At 48.6% G+C, this 20,568-nt stretch overlaps 1 protein-coding gene across 2 annotated transcripts in view; it reads right to left on the bottom strand.

Moving 5' to 3' along the window:
• The window catches only part of DNAI4 (dynein axonemal intermediate chain 4), a 95,240-nt gene that overhangs the window by 26,864 nt on the left and 47,808 nt on the right, over positions 1–20,568 (bottom strand). For both annotated transcript variants that reach the window (XM_063939140.1, XM_063939139.1), the window contains exons 12-14: positions 10,701–10,858; positions 9,680–9,804; positions 6,426–6,524 (exon numbers count right to left, since the gene is read on the bottom strand). In XM_063939140.1, the coding sequence (XP_063795210.1) occupies positions 6,426–6,524; positions 9,680–9,804; positions 10,701–10,858 (382 nt within the window). The remainder of the gene's footprint in view (positions 1–6,425; positions 6,525–9,679; positions 9,805–10,700; positions 10,859–20,568) is intronic.

The following is a 20,568-nucleotide window of genomic DNA, read 5'->3' as shown; positions in this document are numbered from 1 at the left end:
AGGCGCGTCTGGTGCGTCAACCACAGTGACTCCAGCTATAACCCCACCCACCTTACCCATTTCTGCTCCACGTCTTCATCTTCCAACGCCAGCAAAATTTGACGGATCTCCAAGATTTTGCAGGGGATTTCTCAACCAGTGTGAGATTCAGTTTGAGCTACAACCTGGCAATTTTCCCAGTGACCGTACAAAAATTGCCTACATTATTTCTCTTCTCAGTGGCTCAGCCCTTGATTGGGCATCACCGTTATGGGAGAGGTCCGACACCCTGCTATCTTCCTACACTGCCTTCGTGTCAACATTCAGGCGCATCTTCGACGAGCCAGGCCGGGTAACCTCAGCTTCATCCGAGATTCTCCGTTTACGCCAGGGGTCACGTACTGTAGGACAATATCTGATACAGTTCCAGATCCTGGCATCCGAACTGGCATGGAACGACGAGGCCCTGTATGCTGCATTCTGGCATGGCTTATCTGAGCGTATTAAAGATGAGTTAGCTACCAGAGACTTACCTTCTAAGTTAGATGAGCTAATCTCACTCTGCACGAAAGTTGATTTACGTTTCAGAGAGAGAGCAACTGAGCGTGGAAGATCATCTGCTCCAAAATCTTCTGCTCCTCCTCCTCGTCAACTGTCACCATCTAAAGATGAGCCTATGCAACTTGGCCGTTCCCGTTTAACTCCTGCTGAGCGCCGAAGACGTCTCTCCAAATCTCTCTGTCTCTATTGTGCAGCTCCGTCTCACACCATTAATGCCTGTCCCAAACGTCCGGGAAACTCCAAATCCTAGCTCGCCAAGGAGAGGGCCGGCTAGGAGTAATGATCTCCTCTCCATCTCGTCAAGATTGTAATCTCCCAGTCTCGCTTCAAGTTGCTCAACGTTATCGGAACGTCATTGCCCTCCTTGATTCCGGAGCAGCTGGGAACTTTATTACCGAAGCCTATGTTAAACGGTGGTCCCTACCCACCGAGAGACTTCCTTCGTCCATTTCTTCAAACTGCCGTGGATGGCAGCAAAATTTTTGATGCAGTTATTTCTTTAAGGACTCTACCAGTTCGTCTGAGAGTGGGAGTTCTTCATTCCGAACTTATTTCTTTTTTAGTGATTCCAAGAGCCACACATCCTGTGGTCCTGGGCCTTCCATGGCTCCGTCTTCACAATCCTACAATTGATTGGACGACTACGCAAATCCTGGCATGGGGTTCCTCCTGTGCTGAGACATGTTTGTTTAAAGTATTGCCTGTCTGTTCTTCCTCCCCCAGGTCGTCTGATGTTCCACCTCCTCCATATCAAGATTTCACGGATGTGTTCAGTAAAGCTTCTGCTGATATCCTTCCTCCTCATAGAGAATGGGACTGCCCGATTGATCTCGTTCCAGGGAAGGTTCCACCTCGAGGCCGAACTTATCCGTTGTCTCTGCCTGAGACGCATTCTATGGAGGAATATATTAAAGAGAACCTAGCAAAGGGGTTCATTCGACCTTCTTCTTCTCCAGCCGGCGCAGGCTTCTTTTTTGTAAAAAAGAAAGATGATGGTCTGCGGCCGTGCATCGACTACAGAGGTTTGAACGACATTACCATCAAGAACCGTTATCCTTTACCCCTGATTACTGAGCTCTTTGACAGAGTTAGCGGAGCTACCATCTTTACAAAGCTGGACTTGAGAGGTGCATACAATCTCATTCGGATCCGTGAGGGTGACGAGTGGAAGACCGCCTTTAACACCCGTGACGGACATTATGAGTACCTCGTCATGCCCTTCGGATTGAGCAATGCTCCAGCTGTCTTCCAGCATTTTGTCAATGAGATCTTCAGAGACATTCTATACCGTCATGTCGTGGTCTATCTAGACGATATCCTCATTTTTGCCAACGATTTAGAGGAACATCGTTTTTGGGTTAAAGAGGTTCTGTCCCGTCTCCGTGTCAATCATCTCTATTGCAAATTAGAAAAATGCGTCTTTGAAGTCAAGTCCATTCCGTTTCTAGGGTACATTGTGTCCGGTTCCGGACTAGAGATGGATCCTGAGAAACTACAAGCAATCCAAAATTGGCCGGTACCCTTAACCCTCAAAGGGGTCCAGAGGTTCTTAGGGTTCGCCAACTATTACCGAAAGTTTATACGAGACTTTTCCACCATTGTGGCACCTATTACTGCTTTCACTAAGAAGGGTGCTAACCCGTCCAAGTGGTCTGAAGAAGCCATGCAAGCATTTCATCTTTTAAAACAAAGGTTCATCTCTGCGCCTGTTCTGAAACAGCCTGACATCGACTCTCCTTTCATCTTAGAGGTGGATGCCTCCTCCGTTGGAGTAGGAGCGGTGTTATCTCAGAGGGCTAAAGATGGCCATTTACACCCTTGCAGTTTCTTCTCCCGGAAGTTCTCCCCAGCTGAGCGCAACTATGCCATTGGCGACCAGGAGTTGCTAGCCATCAAGCTCGCTCTAGGAGAGTGGAGGTATCTGTTGGAGGGAGCTTCTCATTCAATCACCATACTTACAGACCACAAGAACCTTTTATATCTGAAAGGCGCACAATGTCTCAACCCTCGTCAGGCCAGATGGGCACTATTCTTTTCCAGGTTCGACTTTAAACTCCAGTTCTGTCCGGGCTCTCAGAATCGCAAGGCCGATGCCCTTTCCCGCTCATGGGAGCAAGAAAATGAGTCAGAGTCTTCAGACAAGCATCCTATTATAAATCCGTTGGCATTCTCCACGGTAGGGATGGACTCTACGCCCCCATCAGGGAAAAGTTTTGTGAAACCGATGCTAAGGAAGAAGCTCATGCATTGGGCCCATGCTTCCCGTTTTGCCGGACATACAGGTATCCAAAAAACCCTGGAGTTTATCTCTAGGTCCTATTGGTGGCCAACTCTGAAAAAGGACGTCTTGGAGTTTATTGCATCTTGCCCAAAGTGTGCTCAACATAAGGTATCCCGCCAGTCGCCTGCGGGGCAACTGGTTCCACTATCTGTTCCCCGTCGACCTTGGACCCATTTGTCGATGGATTTTATTACAGATTTACCCATGTGCAACAAGTTCAATACCATCTGGGTGGTAGTTGACCGGTTCACCAAGATGGCACACTTCATTCCTCTCACCGGTCTTCCGTCAGCTTCCAAGTTGGCTCAAGTATTCATACAAGAGATCTTCCGACTCCACGGTCTTCCTGAAGAAATTATCTCAGATCGAGGAGTTCAATTCACAGCCAAATTCTGGCGAAGTTTATGTCAAGTCCTCCAAGTCAAGCTAAAGTTTTCCACGGCTTACCATCCTCAGACCAATGGTCAAACCGAGAGGGTGAATCAGGACTTGGAGGCCTTCCTCCGCATCTATGTGTCCTCCTCTCAAGATGACTGGGTTCAATTACTTCCCTGGGCCGAGTTCTGTCACAACAACCAGTATCATTCTTCATCTGCTTCAACACCATTCTTCACTAACTTTGGATTCCACCCTAAAGTCCCTGAGTTCCAACCGCTTCCAGCAACTTCTGTTCCCGCAGTGGATATCACCTTGCATCAGTTTGCCAATATCTGGAAGAGCGTACGATCAGCTCTGCTCAAGGCATCGTTCAGGTACAAGAAGTTTGCGGATAAGAAGCGTCGAGCAGTTCCTGCTCTCAAGGTGGGTGATCGGGTATGGTTATCCACGAAGAATTTGAGGTTAAGAGTTCCCAGTATGAAGTTTGCACCTCGCTATATCGGTCCTTTCAAGATTGAACAAGTCATCAATCCTGTTGCTTACAGACTCCAGTTGCCTCCCTTCTTAAAAATACCCAGGACATTCCATGTTTCCCTGTTGAAACCGCTGATCTTGAATCGGTTTCATTCCTCACTTCCTCCAACTCCGAAAGTCCAAACTCAACGAGGCGTTGAGTATGAAGTGGCCAAGATCCTGGACTCACGTCACCGTTACGGTCAACTACAATATCTTATTGACTGGAAGGGTTATGGTCCTGAGGAACGTTCATGGACCAATGCTTCTGATGTCCATGCTCCTGCCTTGGTCCGGAGATTCCATTCCAGGTTTCCTCAAAAGCCAAAGAAGTGTCCTGGGGCCACTCCTAAAGGGGGGGGTGCTGTCACGATCCGGGTATCTGGACGCCATTTCTTACCCATCAGATGCCTCCTAAGGCTGGCTCAGCGCTCCAGGACCGGATCCCATCTGTTATCCTGATGTGTACATTCCTGTATCCTCTCCTGTCACTCTGGGACGCTGTCACAGTAAACGCCATATTACACCTGGCATGGCGTCTCCCGCGGCCTCCGCCGCCGTCCCTGAACTTCTGCATGCAGAGTGTCTGAGTGGCGATTACGTCAGCCGCGGCCTCCGCTGTGTCCGCGTGGTTGGATGTGCATCTGTCAGCCTGGCGCCTCCTGTCTCCGGTGGCCGGCGCCGCCATTACTGTTTTCATTACCACATGGATTACAAACCAAACTTCCCTCCAAGTGTCTGCATGGGCGCAGCCATCTTGGATTCTGTCAGCTGATCATTTCCACCAATCTGTTCTCAGTATTGATAATCTGCATAATTGCCTAGCCAATCCCTTCCTTGCTGCAGGTATAAATACACTGTGCCTGAGCAAGGAAGGCGTCAGTGCTTTGGTTGTCAAACCTAGTTCCTGTTTGTCTCTCTCCTGTGATTGTCTTCCAGGTTCCAGCTCCTGTCTCAAGACTTCCACCATAGAGACCCGCACCAGCATTCCACCTGCGGTGTAGCCTGACTCTCCAATCCATTGTGGATTCATCTGTTTCCAGCTACAACATTACCTGCTTCCAGCTCAGCTTCCAGCAGAGTACAGCTTCTCTTAAAGGGCCGGTGTCCTTTCTACACTTTACCACTCTCCACCGGTATTATTATTTCTCCGCTCTCAAGTTCTACATTTCAGTTCATATTTCATCGCTCCCAAGTTCATTTATTATTTAACTGGTTCCAGCCAGTATCCACTCCGTGCTAACAACAGTCTGGTTCCAGCCAGTATCCACAGCAGCCGTTTTATCTTCAGCAACCCAGCTTTTCCTGGAACACCAGCTGGCACAATCCTGGGTTATCTCCATTGCTACAGTCGGGCCTGGTAAGGACTTTCCATCTAGAAGATTATAAGAACTATCTCACACTACCAGTGCCCTGTGGCTTCTGCCATCCTGTAGTACCCAGGAACTGCATTTATTCTTTGCTGACTTTTACGTTTTCTTTTACTGCTGCTGTGTTGTGGAGTTGTCATAATAAACATCATTGACTTTTATCCAAGTTGTCGTGGTCACGCCTTCGGGCAGTTATTATTCATGTTACTTACATGTCCAGGGGTCTGATACAACCTCCCAGGTTCCGGTACATCTCAGCCCCTACAACTGAGGCTGCCTCCCGTCAGCTCAGGCCCTCAGTTGTGACAGCTGCAATATACCAGAGAGTAAATTTGAGGTGCTTAGCATAATTTGTGGCCAAAAATATTGGCCTACAAACCGCGACTAGGTGGCCTCAACTGGTGGGTCCCTAACACTAAGGTCCGGGTCCAGGGCATGGACTTGGATAACCCCCCCCCCCCCCCAATGCATCCCAATTAAACTAACATACAGGACTTTAATGTGGAATAATCATCACGTAATCTGGTGAGTTTTTGGTGGACACTATATGAAAACTTTACACAGAGCAACAGTGAGGTCCTAACTGTCCTTCTGATAGATTGCTATGGGTAACAGCACTTGTTATTTTTGCTCCTGTGTGTATAAATGTCCCTCTATATGTGGTAGAATAGAACATCAGGGGGTTATATTATACAAGATACAAAGACTCAAAATTAATAATTTGGTCTTCACTGGAATTAATTGAAAATATATAGGTACACCCCCCATACCCCCTACAGAGCCTACGTACCCTGACATAGCATTCTTATTATTAGCTATGGAAATAGGTAGTTCCAGTGTCGCAGATGATTCACCCCCAGCTCTCAGGATAAACTGAATCACAAATAATCTAATTTAGAAATTAAATCAGCGGCTTCAGCTGCAGACAGACAATTTATTAATTGTACTCTATTATGGACAAGGAGAATCAAATTATAAAGAAACAAGTCTTGGCTTCTTCCATAACTGAATGATTGAATGCTAAGGTGATAGTTTAATACACTATAATTACCTTAGATGGGAAAAACTGCATCTGGTACCAAACCTTAAAATGTGGGCGTCACCACCGCCTTGTGGAGGGTGAAACTACCCGCTGAACCTTGTAAGCTGAGCCATCTGGAATTAATACTGTTAAAAACTGACGGAAAACTCAATTTTGCCGAGTTGCACTGAACAGCCGATTCCAAATGCAGACCTTCAACGTGAAGTTCTTAAATTTAGTTTTTCATTCTTTCCACATTGCTCATTTTAGAGGAATAATTAATCTGTGTAATTGGTCATTTTAGACTCTCCAAACATCTCACCTTATGTGCCCGGTACGTGTCCAGGAATTGCTCATTGTATGAGCATGAACACTTGTGTATATGGCCCTCTTCCGTCCCGGCAAGGTATACATTTGAGTCCTAGAAGAGTTTAAATGGATGATCATAACGGTGGAAATGGAATAACTCCGTTGTGTTTTAAGAGTTCAATAGGACAAAGCAGAATTCAGTGTATTGGTTTCAATATTCCTATATCCTATATCTGGTGCAGCCTGCCCGTTCTCCTATTGTGCACCCTATATCTGGTGCAGCCTGCCAGTTCTCTTATTGAGCACCTTATATCTGGTGCAGCCTGCCCGTTCTCCTATTGAGAACCCTATAACTGGTGCAGCCTGCCGTTCTCCTATCAAGCACCTTATATCTGGTGCAGCCTATCCATTCTCCTTTTGAGCACCCTATATCTGGTGCAGCCTGTCCAGTCTCCTATTGAGCACCCTATATCTGGTGCAGCCTGCCCATTCTCCTATTGAGCACCCTATAGCTGGTGCAACCTGCCCGTTCTCCTATTGAGCACACTATATCTGGTGCAGCCTGCCCGTTCTCCTATTGAGCACACTATAGCTGGTGCAGCCTGTCCGTTCTCCTATTTAGTACCCTATATCTGGTGCAGCCTGCCCGTTCTCCTATTGAGCACCTTATATCTGGTGCAGCCTGCCCGTTCTCCTATTGAGCACCCTATAACTGGTGCATCCTGCCTGTTCTCCTATTGAGAACCCTATATCTGATGCAGCCTGCCCGTTCTCTTATTGAGCACCCTATAACTGGTGCAACCTGCCTGTTCTCCTATTGAGCACCCTATATCTGGTGCAGCCTGCCCGTTCTCCTATTGAGAACCCTATAACTGGTGCAGCCTGCCCGTTCTCCTATCGAGCACCTTATATCTGGTGCAGCCTATCCATTCTCCTTTTGAGCACCCTATATCTGGTGCAGCCTGTCCAGTCTCCTATTGAGAACCCCATATCTGGTGCAGCCTGCCCGTTCTCCTATTGAGCACCCTATAGCTGGTGCAACCTGCCCGTTCTCCTACTAAGCACACTATATCTGGTGCAGCCTGCCCGTTCTCCTATTGAGCACACTATAGCTGGTGCAGCCTGTCCGTTCTCCTATTTAGTACCCTATATCTGGTGCAGCCTGCCCGTTCTCCTATTGAGCACCCTATATATGGTGCAGCCTGCCTGTTCTCCTATTGAGCACCCTATATCTGGTGCAACCTGCCCGTTCTCCTATTGAGCACCCTATATCTGGTACAGCCTGCCCGTTCTCCTATTGAGCACCTTATATCTGGGGCAGCCTGCCCGTTCTCCTATTGAGCACTTTATAGCGGGTGCAGCCTGCCCGTTCTCCTATTGAGAACCCTATATCTGGTGCAGCCTGCCCGTTCTCCTATTGAGCACTTTATATCGGGTACAGCCTGCCCGTTCTCCTATTGAGCACCCTATATCTAGTGCAGCCTGCCCGTTCTCCTATTGAGCACCCTATATCTGGTGCAGCCTGCCCGTTCTCCTATTGAGCACCCTATATCTGGTGCAGCCTGCCCGTTCTCCTATTGAGCACCCTATATCTGGTGCAGCCTGCCCGTTCTCCTATTGAGCACACTATATCTGGTGCAGCCTGCCCGTTCTCCTATTGAGCACCCTATATCTGGTGCAGCCTGCCAGTTCTCCTATTGAGCACCCCATATCTGGTGCAGCCTGCCCGTTCTCCTATTGAGCACACTATAGCTGGTGCAGCCTGCCCGTTCTCCTATTGAGCACACTATAGCTGGTGCAGCCTGTCTGTTCTCCTATTGAGCACCCCATATCTGGTGCAGCCTGCCCGTTCTCCTATTGAGCACACTATTGCTGGTGCAGCCTGCCCGTTCTCCTATTGAGAACCCTATATCTGGTGCAGCCTGCCCGTTCTCCTATTGAGAACCCTATATCTGGTGCAGCCTGCCCGTTCTCCTATTGAGCACCCCATATCTGGTGCAGCCTGCCCGTTCTCCTATTGAGCACCCTATATCTGGTGCAGCCTGCCCTTTCTCCTGTTGAGCACCCTACATCTGGTGCAGCCTGCCCGTTCTCCTATTGAGCACCCTATAACTGGCGCAACCTGCCTGTTCTCCTATCGAGCACCCTATATCTGGTGCAGTCTGCCCTTTCTCCTATTGAGTACCCTATATCTGGTGCAGCCTGCCCGTTCTCCTATTGAGCACCCTATAACTGGTGCAACCTGCCTGTTCTCCTATTGAGCACCTTATATCTGGTGCAGGCTGCCCGTTCTCCTATCGAGCACCTTATATCTGGTGCAGCCTAACCATTCTCCTTTTGAGCACCCTATATCTGGTGCAGCCTGTCCAGTATCCTATCGAGCACCTTATATCTGGTACAGCCTGCCCGTTCTCCTATTGAGCACCTTATATCTGGTGCAACCTGCCCGTTCTCCTATTGAGCACCCTATATCTGGTGCAACCTGCCCGTTCTCCTATTGAGCACCCTATATCTGGTGCAGCCTGCCCGTTCTCCTATTGAGCACCCTATATCTGGAGCAGCCTGCCCGTTCTCCTATTGAGCACCCTATATCTGGTGCAGCCTGCCCGTTCTCCTATTGAGCACCCTATATCTGGTGCAGCCTGCCCATTCTTCTATTGAGCACCCTGTATCTGGTGCAGCCTGCCCGTTCTCCTATTGAGCACCTTATATCTGGTGCAGCCTGCCCGTTCTTTTATTGAGCACCCTATATCTGGTGCAGTCTGCCCATTCTCCTATTGAGCACACTATATCTGGTGCAGCCTGCCCGTTCTCCTATTGAGCACCCTATATCTGGTGCAGCCTGCCCGTTCTCCTATTGAGCACCTTATATCTGGTGCAGCCTGCCAGTTCTCCTATTGAGCACCCTATATCTGGGGCAGCCTGCCCGTTCTCCTATTAAACACACTATATCTGAAACAGGTGCAAGTACTCCTAGAAACAGATGGAATTGCACCTAGAAACAGGTGCAGGTACTCCTAGAAACAGATGCAAGTACCACCTATATACGGGTGGAATTACTCATAGAAACTGGTGCAAGTACTGTACTCCTTGAAACAGGTGGAATTACGCCTAGAAACTGGTGGAATTACTCCCAGAAATGTCTAACCTGGTTATTTAGCAGGATTGGTTTCATAGAACTTTGCACACAGCCCAAGAATTTAAGTCTACTAGACTATAGTTTGTGACCCCGTTAAATACTATAGACTGTATATAAGCGTCTGTTACCGTTGGAAGGAAATCGAAGCACATCCCTGGAGCCTGCCGGGAGATAAATGCTACTCCCTTTTTCTCTTTTTCTCCTGACGACTCTTTGAATCTGTCACTTCCTGTGCGCTTTAATCTCATCAGATCTGTCACAACAAACAAGTTACCGTATGAGACCAGACGGCCCACAATAGCTGCGTATAATATGACCGCAATGTTATAAGCTGCCATACATAAAAACCGCTTGTAACACTGTAATACATTCAAATGTTGCCTAAAATTTCCAACAGCATTTTATAACATAATAATAATACTCTACACCATAATATCCCCATAGTACTGAGAATACAGGCAATATAGCGTAACGGTCCCCTACACACAGGAGCACTCAGAGGAGAGGGAGTAGCCTCGGGTACATAGAACTCAGGCCTGGCCTCCCCTGTGGGCAGTAGTGATTGGGTCGGGGCAAATGGAACTCTTGCCCCATCAGGGCTGGATACTGTGTGGGTGGGAGTGACATCACTGACCAATAGTGTCACCTGATTTGGTGAAAGGGGTGGGCAAGAGTGGTCATGTACCCTAAGCAACCAATAAACACACTGGGGGCGGCCATTTTTGTGGGGTGCACTACATTTACGAATATGAAAACCATTACTTCACTAAAAAGTGAAAACCTGCATCATGGGATTGTGGATAAAAAACGGTAACTTCCTTCGTGTATAAGGAGGTAGATATATAGATAGATATATAGATAGATAGATAGATAGATAGATAGATATTTAGCTATTTCAGTCTACTTATATCTAATCATTACACAAACTTCCCTGACGAGGTTAATGCAATGCATAATAGACAGTAACATTCCAGAATAATTATTTTCAAAATGTTCAAATTGTTGCGCTGTGACATCAGACTCCTCCAATATGACATCACTACTCACTAATTAGAAGGTCACACGCACATATAAGGATTGTCCCATATTTTGTGCACTGTTGCGGGATTGTATTCCCCCCACATCCCATATGAAAGTCGGTATCCTCACCATTACAGTCCAGCCCTTTCCTTATTCGCCACCGTGTTATCCTGCCGTCTGCAGATATGGACACCAAGATCTCTCCCTTGTCCTCGCCGAGACTGCCGTGGTCCTGCTCTACCCACTTCAGCTGCCACACCGGACACGTGTGCTTGTTCGGGTTGTCACTACATTGGTGAAACAACAAAATATTGTACTTAAGAGATCAGAAGTGAGGCCGCCATAGAGGCACAGAGCGCTGCTTCAGGTCTGTCAGTGAGAACGCAACGTCTCAGCTCATCCAGCTGCTTCTATGGAACCCATTGTCTCAGAGCCACAACTAATGAGCGCTGACTGCGCAACATACCGGTGCCACAAAACAGATCTATAGGGGCTGGTAAAATGCCAAATTTACCGAGCACCACCGTAACTCATGGGCTACCTCCTACAGATCTGATGATCACACATGCGCAGTAGTGACGCCAGGTCCTGAACTTGGAAGTAAAGTGATCACATAAGCGATCACTTCTAATGCACTGCAGGGTATATTGGGGCAATACTTCATTTCTTATTGCCACAGGTGGTCATTCCGAGTTGATCGCTAGCTGTATTCGTTCGCCGTGCAGCAATGAGGCAAAAATACGGCACTTCTGCACATGCGTATGCGGCGCAATGTGCACGCGTGACGTACTATTACAACGAACGTTGTAGTTTCACACAGGGTCTAGCGAAGCTTTTCAGTTGCACTGCTGGCCGCAGAGTGATTGACAGGAAGAGGGCGTTTCTGGGTGTCAACTGACCGTTTTCAGGGAGTGTTCGAAAAAACGCAGGAAAAACGCAGGTGTGGCTGGGTGAACGCAGTGCGTGTTTGTGACGTCAAAACAGGAACTGAACAGTCTGAAGTGATCGCAAGCGCTGAGTGGGTCTGAAGCTACTCTGAAACTGCACAAAATTATTTTGTAGCTGCTCTGCGATCCTTTCGTTCGCACTTCTGCTGAGCTAAGATACACTCCCAGTGGGAGGCGGCATAGCGTGTGCACGGCTGCTAAAAACTGCTAGCGAGCGATCAACTCGGAATGACCACCACGAAGCGGTGATAAGATATTAAATTGTCAGGACCAGTTCCCTATAAATAATCTCCTATATAATAGCCCTGTGATTCTGTGCCTGGGTCTCTAACGCTGGGCGTGGCTAGGAGCTCTCATTGGGTTAGTGGCAGGTCTATCACACCCAGTCCACAGCTGATTGGCCGAGAAATGCCCTCCCACACCGGTTACATCCAATGGGAGGCTCTGCCCTTTGCCTGCTGTGTTTTCACAGAGCAGGAATAGCAATGGGACTGATGGGGCTGCAGCTCCAGCCCCACACCCCAAAATAGTCCCCACTGCGTCTGCAGCAACATACCCTCCAACAACTTACACATAAACATTGATACACATTCGAAAAGGGGGTGTGGCCACAGGTACACCTGTGTGGCCACGCCCCTTTTCCTATACTTTCAATGGAAGCTTGGAGAGTCAATAATCGGCACAGACCATAAAACAAAGGTCCTGTACCTGCCAGAAAGGTGCAGCTGGAGGGTATGCCACTGCATCTGCAGCAAGTCTCTGTGCTGTAGATAGGGGGGGAAACATCCTTTTACTGCAGTGTCCTATGGGGGTCATTCCAAGTTGTTCGCTAGCTGCATTCATTCGTTGTGCAGCGATCAGGCAAAAACTCTGCACTTCTGCGCATGCAGCGCAATGCGCACGTGCGGCGTACTATTACAACGAACGATGCAGTTATACACAGGGTCTAGCGATGGTGCTTTTCAGTCGCATAGGCAGCCGCAGAGTGATTGACAGGAAGAGGGCGTTTCTGGGTGTCAACTGACCATTTTCAGGGAGTGTTCGGAAAAATGTAGGCATGGCTGGGCCAACGCAGGGCGTGTTCATGACATCAAATCAGGAACTGAATGGTCTGAAGTGATCGCAAGCGCAGAGTAGGTCTGAAGCTACTCTGAAACTGCACAAAAAATTTTTGTACCCGCTCTCCGATCCCTTCATTCCCACTTCTGCTAAGCTAAAATTCACTCGCAGTGGGAGGCGGCATAGCGTTTGCACGGCTGCTAAAAACTGCTAGCGATCAACTCGGAATGACCACCAATGTCTTGCTGCCAGTCCACCTGCCCCATCCGGCATCAACAATCCCCACTCCCTAGCCGCGCCGCAGGTGGAACAAAAGCTGCTGCGGCCACCGGCATAGATGTGTATGAAAGCGGCGCAGCGGAAGACTTTCATAGGCCTCCCTGCGCCGCATACTCTCTGAGCCCCGGACCCTGCTCTGCGCGTGATGTCACAGAAGTGCCTGCCAGCCACAGCCGCACCCAGATCCCCAGAGGCCCCGACTCCGCAACACAGCACCTAGGCTGTCGGCCTGGAAGCCCCGAGATGGCTAATGTAACAGATACAGTGGGTGATATCGCGGAGGGTAATGTCTGGACGCTGAATCAATGTAAAAGGTGACAGTGCTGCGCAGTGCAGTGGGTGTGCAGTAAGGCCCGGTGCTAGAGTGTTCGGCGCTCTCCTGCAAACTATACATTTGCACCCTCGCATACTTTACAAACGCACAGCGCACATAATGACCCCTGTAGTAGAGACACTTACACATGTAATGCCCCCTGACCCAGTGACGCTTACACATGTCATGCCCCCCCTGTACAGTGACGATTACACAAGTAACACCCCCTGTAGCAGTGACGCTTACACACGTAACGCCCTCTGTACCAGTGACGCTTACACACGTAACGCCCTCTGTACCAGTACCGCTTACACACATAACCCCCTCTGCACCAGTGCCGCTTACACACGTAACGCCCCCTGTAGCAGTGCTGCTTACACACGTAACGCCCCCTGTACCAGTGACGCTTACACACATTATGCAGCAGTCACACATACACACACACACCAGACACATACATATATATACACACACACACATACATACTGTGCATACATTACACAGTCACACATATATACAGTATACACAGACACTGTATATACACACACACACACACACACACACACACACACACACACTCACTCTCTTTCCAGACACTTATCTAATGAAGTCTGGCTGGCCGAAGCTGTAGCAGCTCATCCTCCTGCTGCAGCATGGTCCCGTGTAGCTCCGCCCCTTACTACCATCTAGCTCCACCCACTTTGGCTCCCGCGCGGCCACTGACTGTCACACAGGGGAGGGGAGGGGGGAGAGGTGATTATGTGCTGCCGGCGCCGAGGGGGAGAAAAGGTTTCGTGCTTCCGGCGCCGCTGCATGTGTGATAGCAGCCGCCAGCAGCAGCAGCAGGCATAGCAGCAAAAGCTCAGAACAGGGATGCAGAGCAGGGAGAACGCCTCTCCTTCCTGGTGCCTCCCTGCGCTGCATCCCTGACACTGCACAGCACTCTCACCTCTTACATTGATTCAGCCAGTCACACAGTTCTGCCAGCCAGTCACTATTGTTAGCACCAGTGTCCCAACGCGCCGCATTACAGGGAAGTAGACGCACTACATACACTACAGCTCCCAGCAGCCCTTAGCACCGAAGCATTCCGCCCCTTAGGGCTGCTGGGAGCTGTAGTTTATTGCGTACATCTTCTTTCCTGTAATGCGGCGCGTTGGGACACCGGCGCTAACAATAGTGACTGACTGCTGTGCGAGTCTCTGGGAGAACCACTGCCAAAGGGAGGGCAGCAGCTTAGCTGCTGACAGGAGGAGAAGCAGGATAAGCCTTACCCGCCCCTCCCCCACTCACAGTACCTCCGGGCCCCATCCATGGCACCCCCACACACCCCCTCCAGCACCTGCGGTAGCTCCGGACCCCCTCCCCCACCCGCAGCGACCCCGTACCTCCCGCCGCACCACCGCATCCCCCCCTCCCCCACCCGGGGCAACCCCACAACTGCTCCTCCCCCACCCTCAGCGGCTGTGGACCACCACCCGCGTCAACCACGCACCGTCCCCTACCTGCGGCACCACTGCAACTACCCCTCTCATGGCACCCCAGGATCCCATCCGCCTCTTCCCCGCACCCCCTACTCCCCCAAACAAAGCACCTACTAGGTGATTCACCAGGCTCTGTGTGCGCTGTTCACGCCGTTGCAAGAGGCTTCCACCCCTTAACCATTGCACGCCCTTTGTCCGTGCAATATTTAACCACTCACACAATTATGATTGGATGTAATACTCCATATAATAAAAATATTGCACGCCACAAGGGTGTGCAAGGGTTAAGCCCCTTACGACGGTGTGAAGAGCGCCCGTAGGGCGCGATGAATCACCTAGTACAGTATATATGTCCTTGTGCTATATGAAGCGGAGCCAAAGTCTCCTGCAAGTGGCTTCATGATGTCATTCAGTGTCTGTGAGGGCGCAGCGGTTTGTATTGTCAGAGAGAGAAGTTGGGCAGAACAAGGGCATCCGCTGCATGGTGCCTGGGTTTGGCGCATGAGCACGGTTACTTTATCACAGAAGCCTAAAAATTAGATTTCATTCTGCAGAGCTGTAATATTAAAATGAGATGGGAGGAGAAAGCCCACTTACTGGGGGCACAAAGATTTTCCTGACCCTGCAAAAAGAATTGAATTCTGCCACCTCTGACGCTCTAGCGAACGCCTCATCTTATAGTTATAATGGGGCTTATTTGTACTTTCCAACTGTATTTCTGCTCGCACTGCAGACAAAGTGCTTTTATATTTATTTATTAACAGTTTCTTATACAGCGCAGCATATTCCGTTGCGCTTTACAATTAGAACAACAGTAATAGAACAAAACTGGGCAAAAACAGACAGACATAGAGGTAGGAGGGTCCTGCTCGCAAGCTTACAATCTATAGGGAAATAGGCATTGATACACACTTATTACAATAATCCAAGGTAGCTTCTAATATCGCAGTTATTCACAACATCCCTTATAACACACACATTCTCCTAATGAATACTAGGGTGATGACATCACAACTCAGCAATATATGCAATGACATCAGGGGCTATATTTACAAAGCTCCAACCCGCTGAGAAGTGGCGGCTTATTAAAGCGCCACTTCGGAAATACAGCCCCAGGCCTCCCCGTTATAACAGATATGACTTACAGGATGTTATACAAATATGAGCATCACTTATGTGCTTACAATAATAAATCTTTATGTGGAAGTTATTAGCAACAGGAAATAAACATTTGCAAGTATCAGAGCTTAGATATGAGATAAACCCGCGTTCCGCAGGAGGACGCCTTCTGTGGGGGTCATTCCAAGTTGATCGCTCGCTAGCTACTTTTTGCAGCCATGCTAACTCATAGTCGCCGTCCACTGGGGAGTGTATATTTGCTGTGCAAGTGTGTGATCGGATGTGCAGCCGAGCGGTACAAAAATAGTTTGTGCAGTTTCTGAGTAGCCCAGGACTTACTCAGCCGCTGCGATCACTTCAGCCTGTCCGGTCCCGGAATTGACGTCAGACACCCTCCCTGCAAACGCTTGGACACGCCTGCGTTTTTCTAACCACTCCCAGAAAACGGTCAGTTGACACCTACAAACGCCTTCTTCCTGTCAATCTCCTTGTGATCGGCTGTGCGAATGGATCCTTCGTTAAATCCGTCGCTCAACAACGATCCGCTTTGTACCCGTATGATGCGCCTGCGCATTGCGGTGCATATGCATGCGCAGTAGTGACCTGAAAGCTGCGCTGCCAAAAACGTCAGCGTGCGATCAGGTCGGAATGACCCCCTATGTACTAGAGATGAGCGGGTTCGGTTTCTCTGAATCCGAACCCGCACGAACTTCATGTTTTTTTTCACGGGTCTGAGCGACTCGGATCTTCCCGCCTTGCTCGGTTAACCCGAGCGCGCCCAAACGTCATCATGACGCTGTCGGATTCTCGCGAGACTCGGATTCTATATAAGGAGCCGCGCGTCGCCGCCATTTTCACACGTGCATTGAGATTGATAGGGAGAGGACGTGGCTGGCGTCCTCTCCATTTAGATTAGGAGAGAGAGAGAGAGATTGACCTGAGGCTGATACTGTAGAAGAGAGTGCAGAGTTTAGTGACTGACCACAGTGACCACCAGCAGTGCAGTTGTTTTATTTAATATATCCGTTCTCTGCCTGAAAAAAACGGTACACACAGTGACTCAGTCACATACCATATCTGTGTGCACTGCTCAGCCCAGTGTGCTGCATGCCTGCATCATCTATGTATATATTATATATCTGACTGTGCTCAGCTCACACAGCTTATAATTGTGGGGGAGACTGGGGAGCACTGCAGTGCCAGTTATAGGTTATAGCAGGAGCCAGGAGTACAAGACAGTCACATACCATATCTGTGTGCACTGCTCAGCCCAGTGTGCTGCATCATCTATGTATATATTATATATCTGACTGTGCTCAGCTCACACAGCTTATAATTGTGGGGGAGACTGGGGAGCACTGCAGTGCCAGTTATAGGTTATAGCAGGAGCCAGGAGTACATATTATATTAAAATTAAACAGTGCACACTTTTGCTGCAGGAGTGCCACTGCCAGTGTGACTGACCAGTGACCTGACCACACTGACCACCAGTATAGTTAGTAGTATACTATATTGTGATTGCCTGAAAAAGTTAAACACTCGTCGTGTGACTTCACTTGTGTGGTGTTTTTTTTTTTATTCTATAAAAAACTCATTCTGCTGACAGACAGGGTCCAGCAGGTCCGTCATTATATAATATATATACCTGTCCGGCTGCAGTAGTGATATATATATATTTTTTATATCATTATTTATCATCCAGTCGCAGCAGACACAGTACGGTAGTTCACGGCTGTAGCTACCTCTGTGTCGGCACTCGGCAGTCCATCCATAATTGTATACCACCTACCCGTGGTTTTTTTTTCTTTCTTCTTTATACATACATACTACTACATCTCTTTATCAACCAGTCTATATTAGCAGCAGACACAGTACAGTACGGTAGTTCACGGCTGTGGCTACCTCTGTGTCGGCACTCGGCAGTCCGTCCATAATTGTATACCACCTAACCGTGGTTTTTTTTTCTTTCTTCTTCATACATACATACTACGACATCTCTTTATCAACCAGTCTATATTAGCAGCAGACACAGTACAGTACGGTAGTTCACGGCTGTGGCTACCTCTGTGTCGGCACTCGGCAGTCCGTCCATAATTGTATACCACCTAACCGTGTTTTTTTTTTCTTTCTTCTTCATACATACATACTACGACATCTCTTTATCAACCAGTCTATATTAGCAGCAGACACAGTACAGTACGGTAGTTCACGGCTGTGGCTACCTCTGTGTCGGCACTCGGCAGTCCGTCCATAATTGTATACCACCTAACCGTGGTTTTTTTTTCTTTCTTCTTTATACATACATACTACGACATCTCTTTATCAACCAGTCTATATTAGCAGCAGACACAGTACAGTACGGTAGTTCACGGCTGTGGCTACCTCTGTGTCGGCACTCGGCAGTCCGTCCATAATTGTATACCACCTAACCGTGGTTTTTTTTTCTTTCTTCTTCATACATACATACTACGACATCTCTTTATCAACCAGTCTATATTAGCAGCAGACACAGTACAGTACGGTAGTTCACGGCTGTGGCTACCTCTGTGTCGGCACTCGGCAGTCCGTCCATAATTGTATACCACCTACCCGTGGTTTTTTTTTCTTTCTTCTTTATACATACATACTACTACATCTCTTTATCAACCAGTCTATATTAGCAGCAGACACAGTACAGTACGGTAGTTCACGGCTGTGGCTACCTCTGTGTCGGCACTCGGCAGTCCGTCCATAATTGTATACCACCTACCCGTGGTTTTTTTTTCTTTCTTCTTCATACATACATACTACGACATCTCTTTATCAACCAGTCTATATTAGCAGCAGACACAGTACAGTACGGTAGTTCACGGCTGTGGCTACCTCTGTGTCGGCACTCGGCAGTCCGTCCATAATTGTATACCACCTAACCGTGGTTTTTTTTTCTTTCTTCTTCATACATACATACTACGACATCTCTTTATCAACCAGTCTATATTAGCAGCAGACACAGTACGGTAGTTCACGGCTGTAGCTACCTCTGTGTCGGCACTCGGCAGTCCGTCCATAATTGTATACTAGTATCCATCCATCTCCATTGTTTACCTGAGGTGCCTTTTAGTTGTGCCTATTAAAATATGGAGAACAAAAATGTTGAGGTTCCAAAATTAGGGAAAGATCAAGATCCACTTCCACCTCGTGCTGAAGCTGCTGCCACTAGTCATGGCCGAGACGATGAAATGCCAGCAACGTCGTCTGCCAAGGCCGATGCCCAATGTCATAGTACAGAGCATGTCAAATCCAAAACACCAAATATCAGTAAAAAAAGGACTCCAAAACCTAAAATAAAATTGTCGGAGGAGAAGCGTAAACTTGCCAATATGCCATTTACCACACGGAGTGGCAAGGAACGGCTGAGGCCCTGGCCTATGTTCATGGCTAGTGGTTCAGCTTCACATGAGGATGGAGGCACTCAGCCTCTCGCTAGAAAAATGAAAAGACTCAAGCTGGCAAAAGCAGTAGCACCGCAAAGAACTGTGCGTTCTTCGAAATCCCAAATCCACAAGGAGAGTCCAATTGTGTCGGTTGCGATGCCTGACCTTCCCAACACTGGACGTGAAGAGCATGCGCCTTCCACCATTTGCACGCCCCCTGCAAGTGCTGGAAGGAGCACCCGCAGTCCAGTTCCTGATAGTCAGATTGAAGATGTCAGTGTTGAAGTACACCAGGATGAGGAGGATATGGGTGTTGCTGGCGCTGGGGAGGAAATTGACCAGGAGGATTCTGATGGTGAGGTGGTTTGTTTAAGTCAGGCACCCGGGGAGACACCTGTTGTCCGTGGGAGGAATATGGCCGTTGACATGCCTGGTGAAAATACCAAAAAAATCAGCTCTTCGGTGTGGAACTATTTCAACAGAAATGCGGACAACAGGTGTCAAGCCGTGTGTTCCCTTTGTCAAGCTGTAATAAGTAGGGGTAAGGACGTTAACCACCTCGGAACATCCTCCCTTATACGTCACCTGCAGCGCATTCATAATAAGTCAGTGACAAGTTCAAAAACTTTGGGTGACAGCGGAAGCAGTAAATCCCTTCCTCTTGTAACCAAGCTCACGCAAACCACCCCACCAACTCCCTCAGTGTCAATTTCCTCCTTCCCCAGGAATGCCAATAGTCCTGCAGGCAATGTCACTGGCAATTCTGACGAGTCCTCTCCTGCCTGGGATTCCTCCGATGCATCCTTGCGTGTAACGCCTACTGCTGCTGGCGCTGCTGTTGTTGCTGCTGGGAGTCGATGGTCATCCCAGAGGGGAAGTCGTAAGCCCACTTGTACTACTTCCAGTAAGCAATTGACTGTTCAACAGTCCTTTGCGAGGAAGATTAAATATCACAGCAGTCATCCTGCTGCAAAGCGGATAACTGAGGCCTTGACAACTATGTTGGTGTTAGACGTGCGTCCGGTATCCGCCGTTAGTTCACAGGGAACTAGACAATTTATTGAGGCAGTGTGCCCCCGTTACCAAATACCATCTAGGTTCCACTTCTCTAGGCAGGCGATACCGAGAATGTACACGGACGTCAGAAAAAGACTCACCAGTGTCCTAAAAAATGCAGTTGTACCCAATGTCCACTTAACCACGGACATGTGGACAAGTGGAGCAGGGCAGGGTCAGGACTATATGACTGTGACAGCCCACTGGGTAGATGTATGGACTCCCGCCGCAAGAACAGCAGCGGCGGCACCAGTAGCAGCATCTCGCAAACGCCAACTCTTTCCTAGGCAGGCTACGCTTTGTATCACCGGTTTCCAGAATACGCAC

Source organism: Pseudophryne corroboree, chromosome 9, assembly GCF_028390025.1.
Source record: "Pseudophryne corroboree isolate aPseCor3 chromosome 9, aPseCor3.hap2, whole genome shotgun sequence".
Classification (NCBI taxonomy): domain Eukaryota; kingdom Metazoa; phylum Chordata; class Amphibia; order Anura; family Myobatrachidae; genus Pseudophryne; species Pseudophryne corroboree.
Note: the sequence above shows the minus strand (reverse complement) of the source record. Positions and strands in the feature narration are given on the sequence as shown.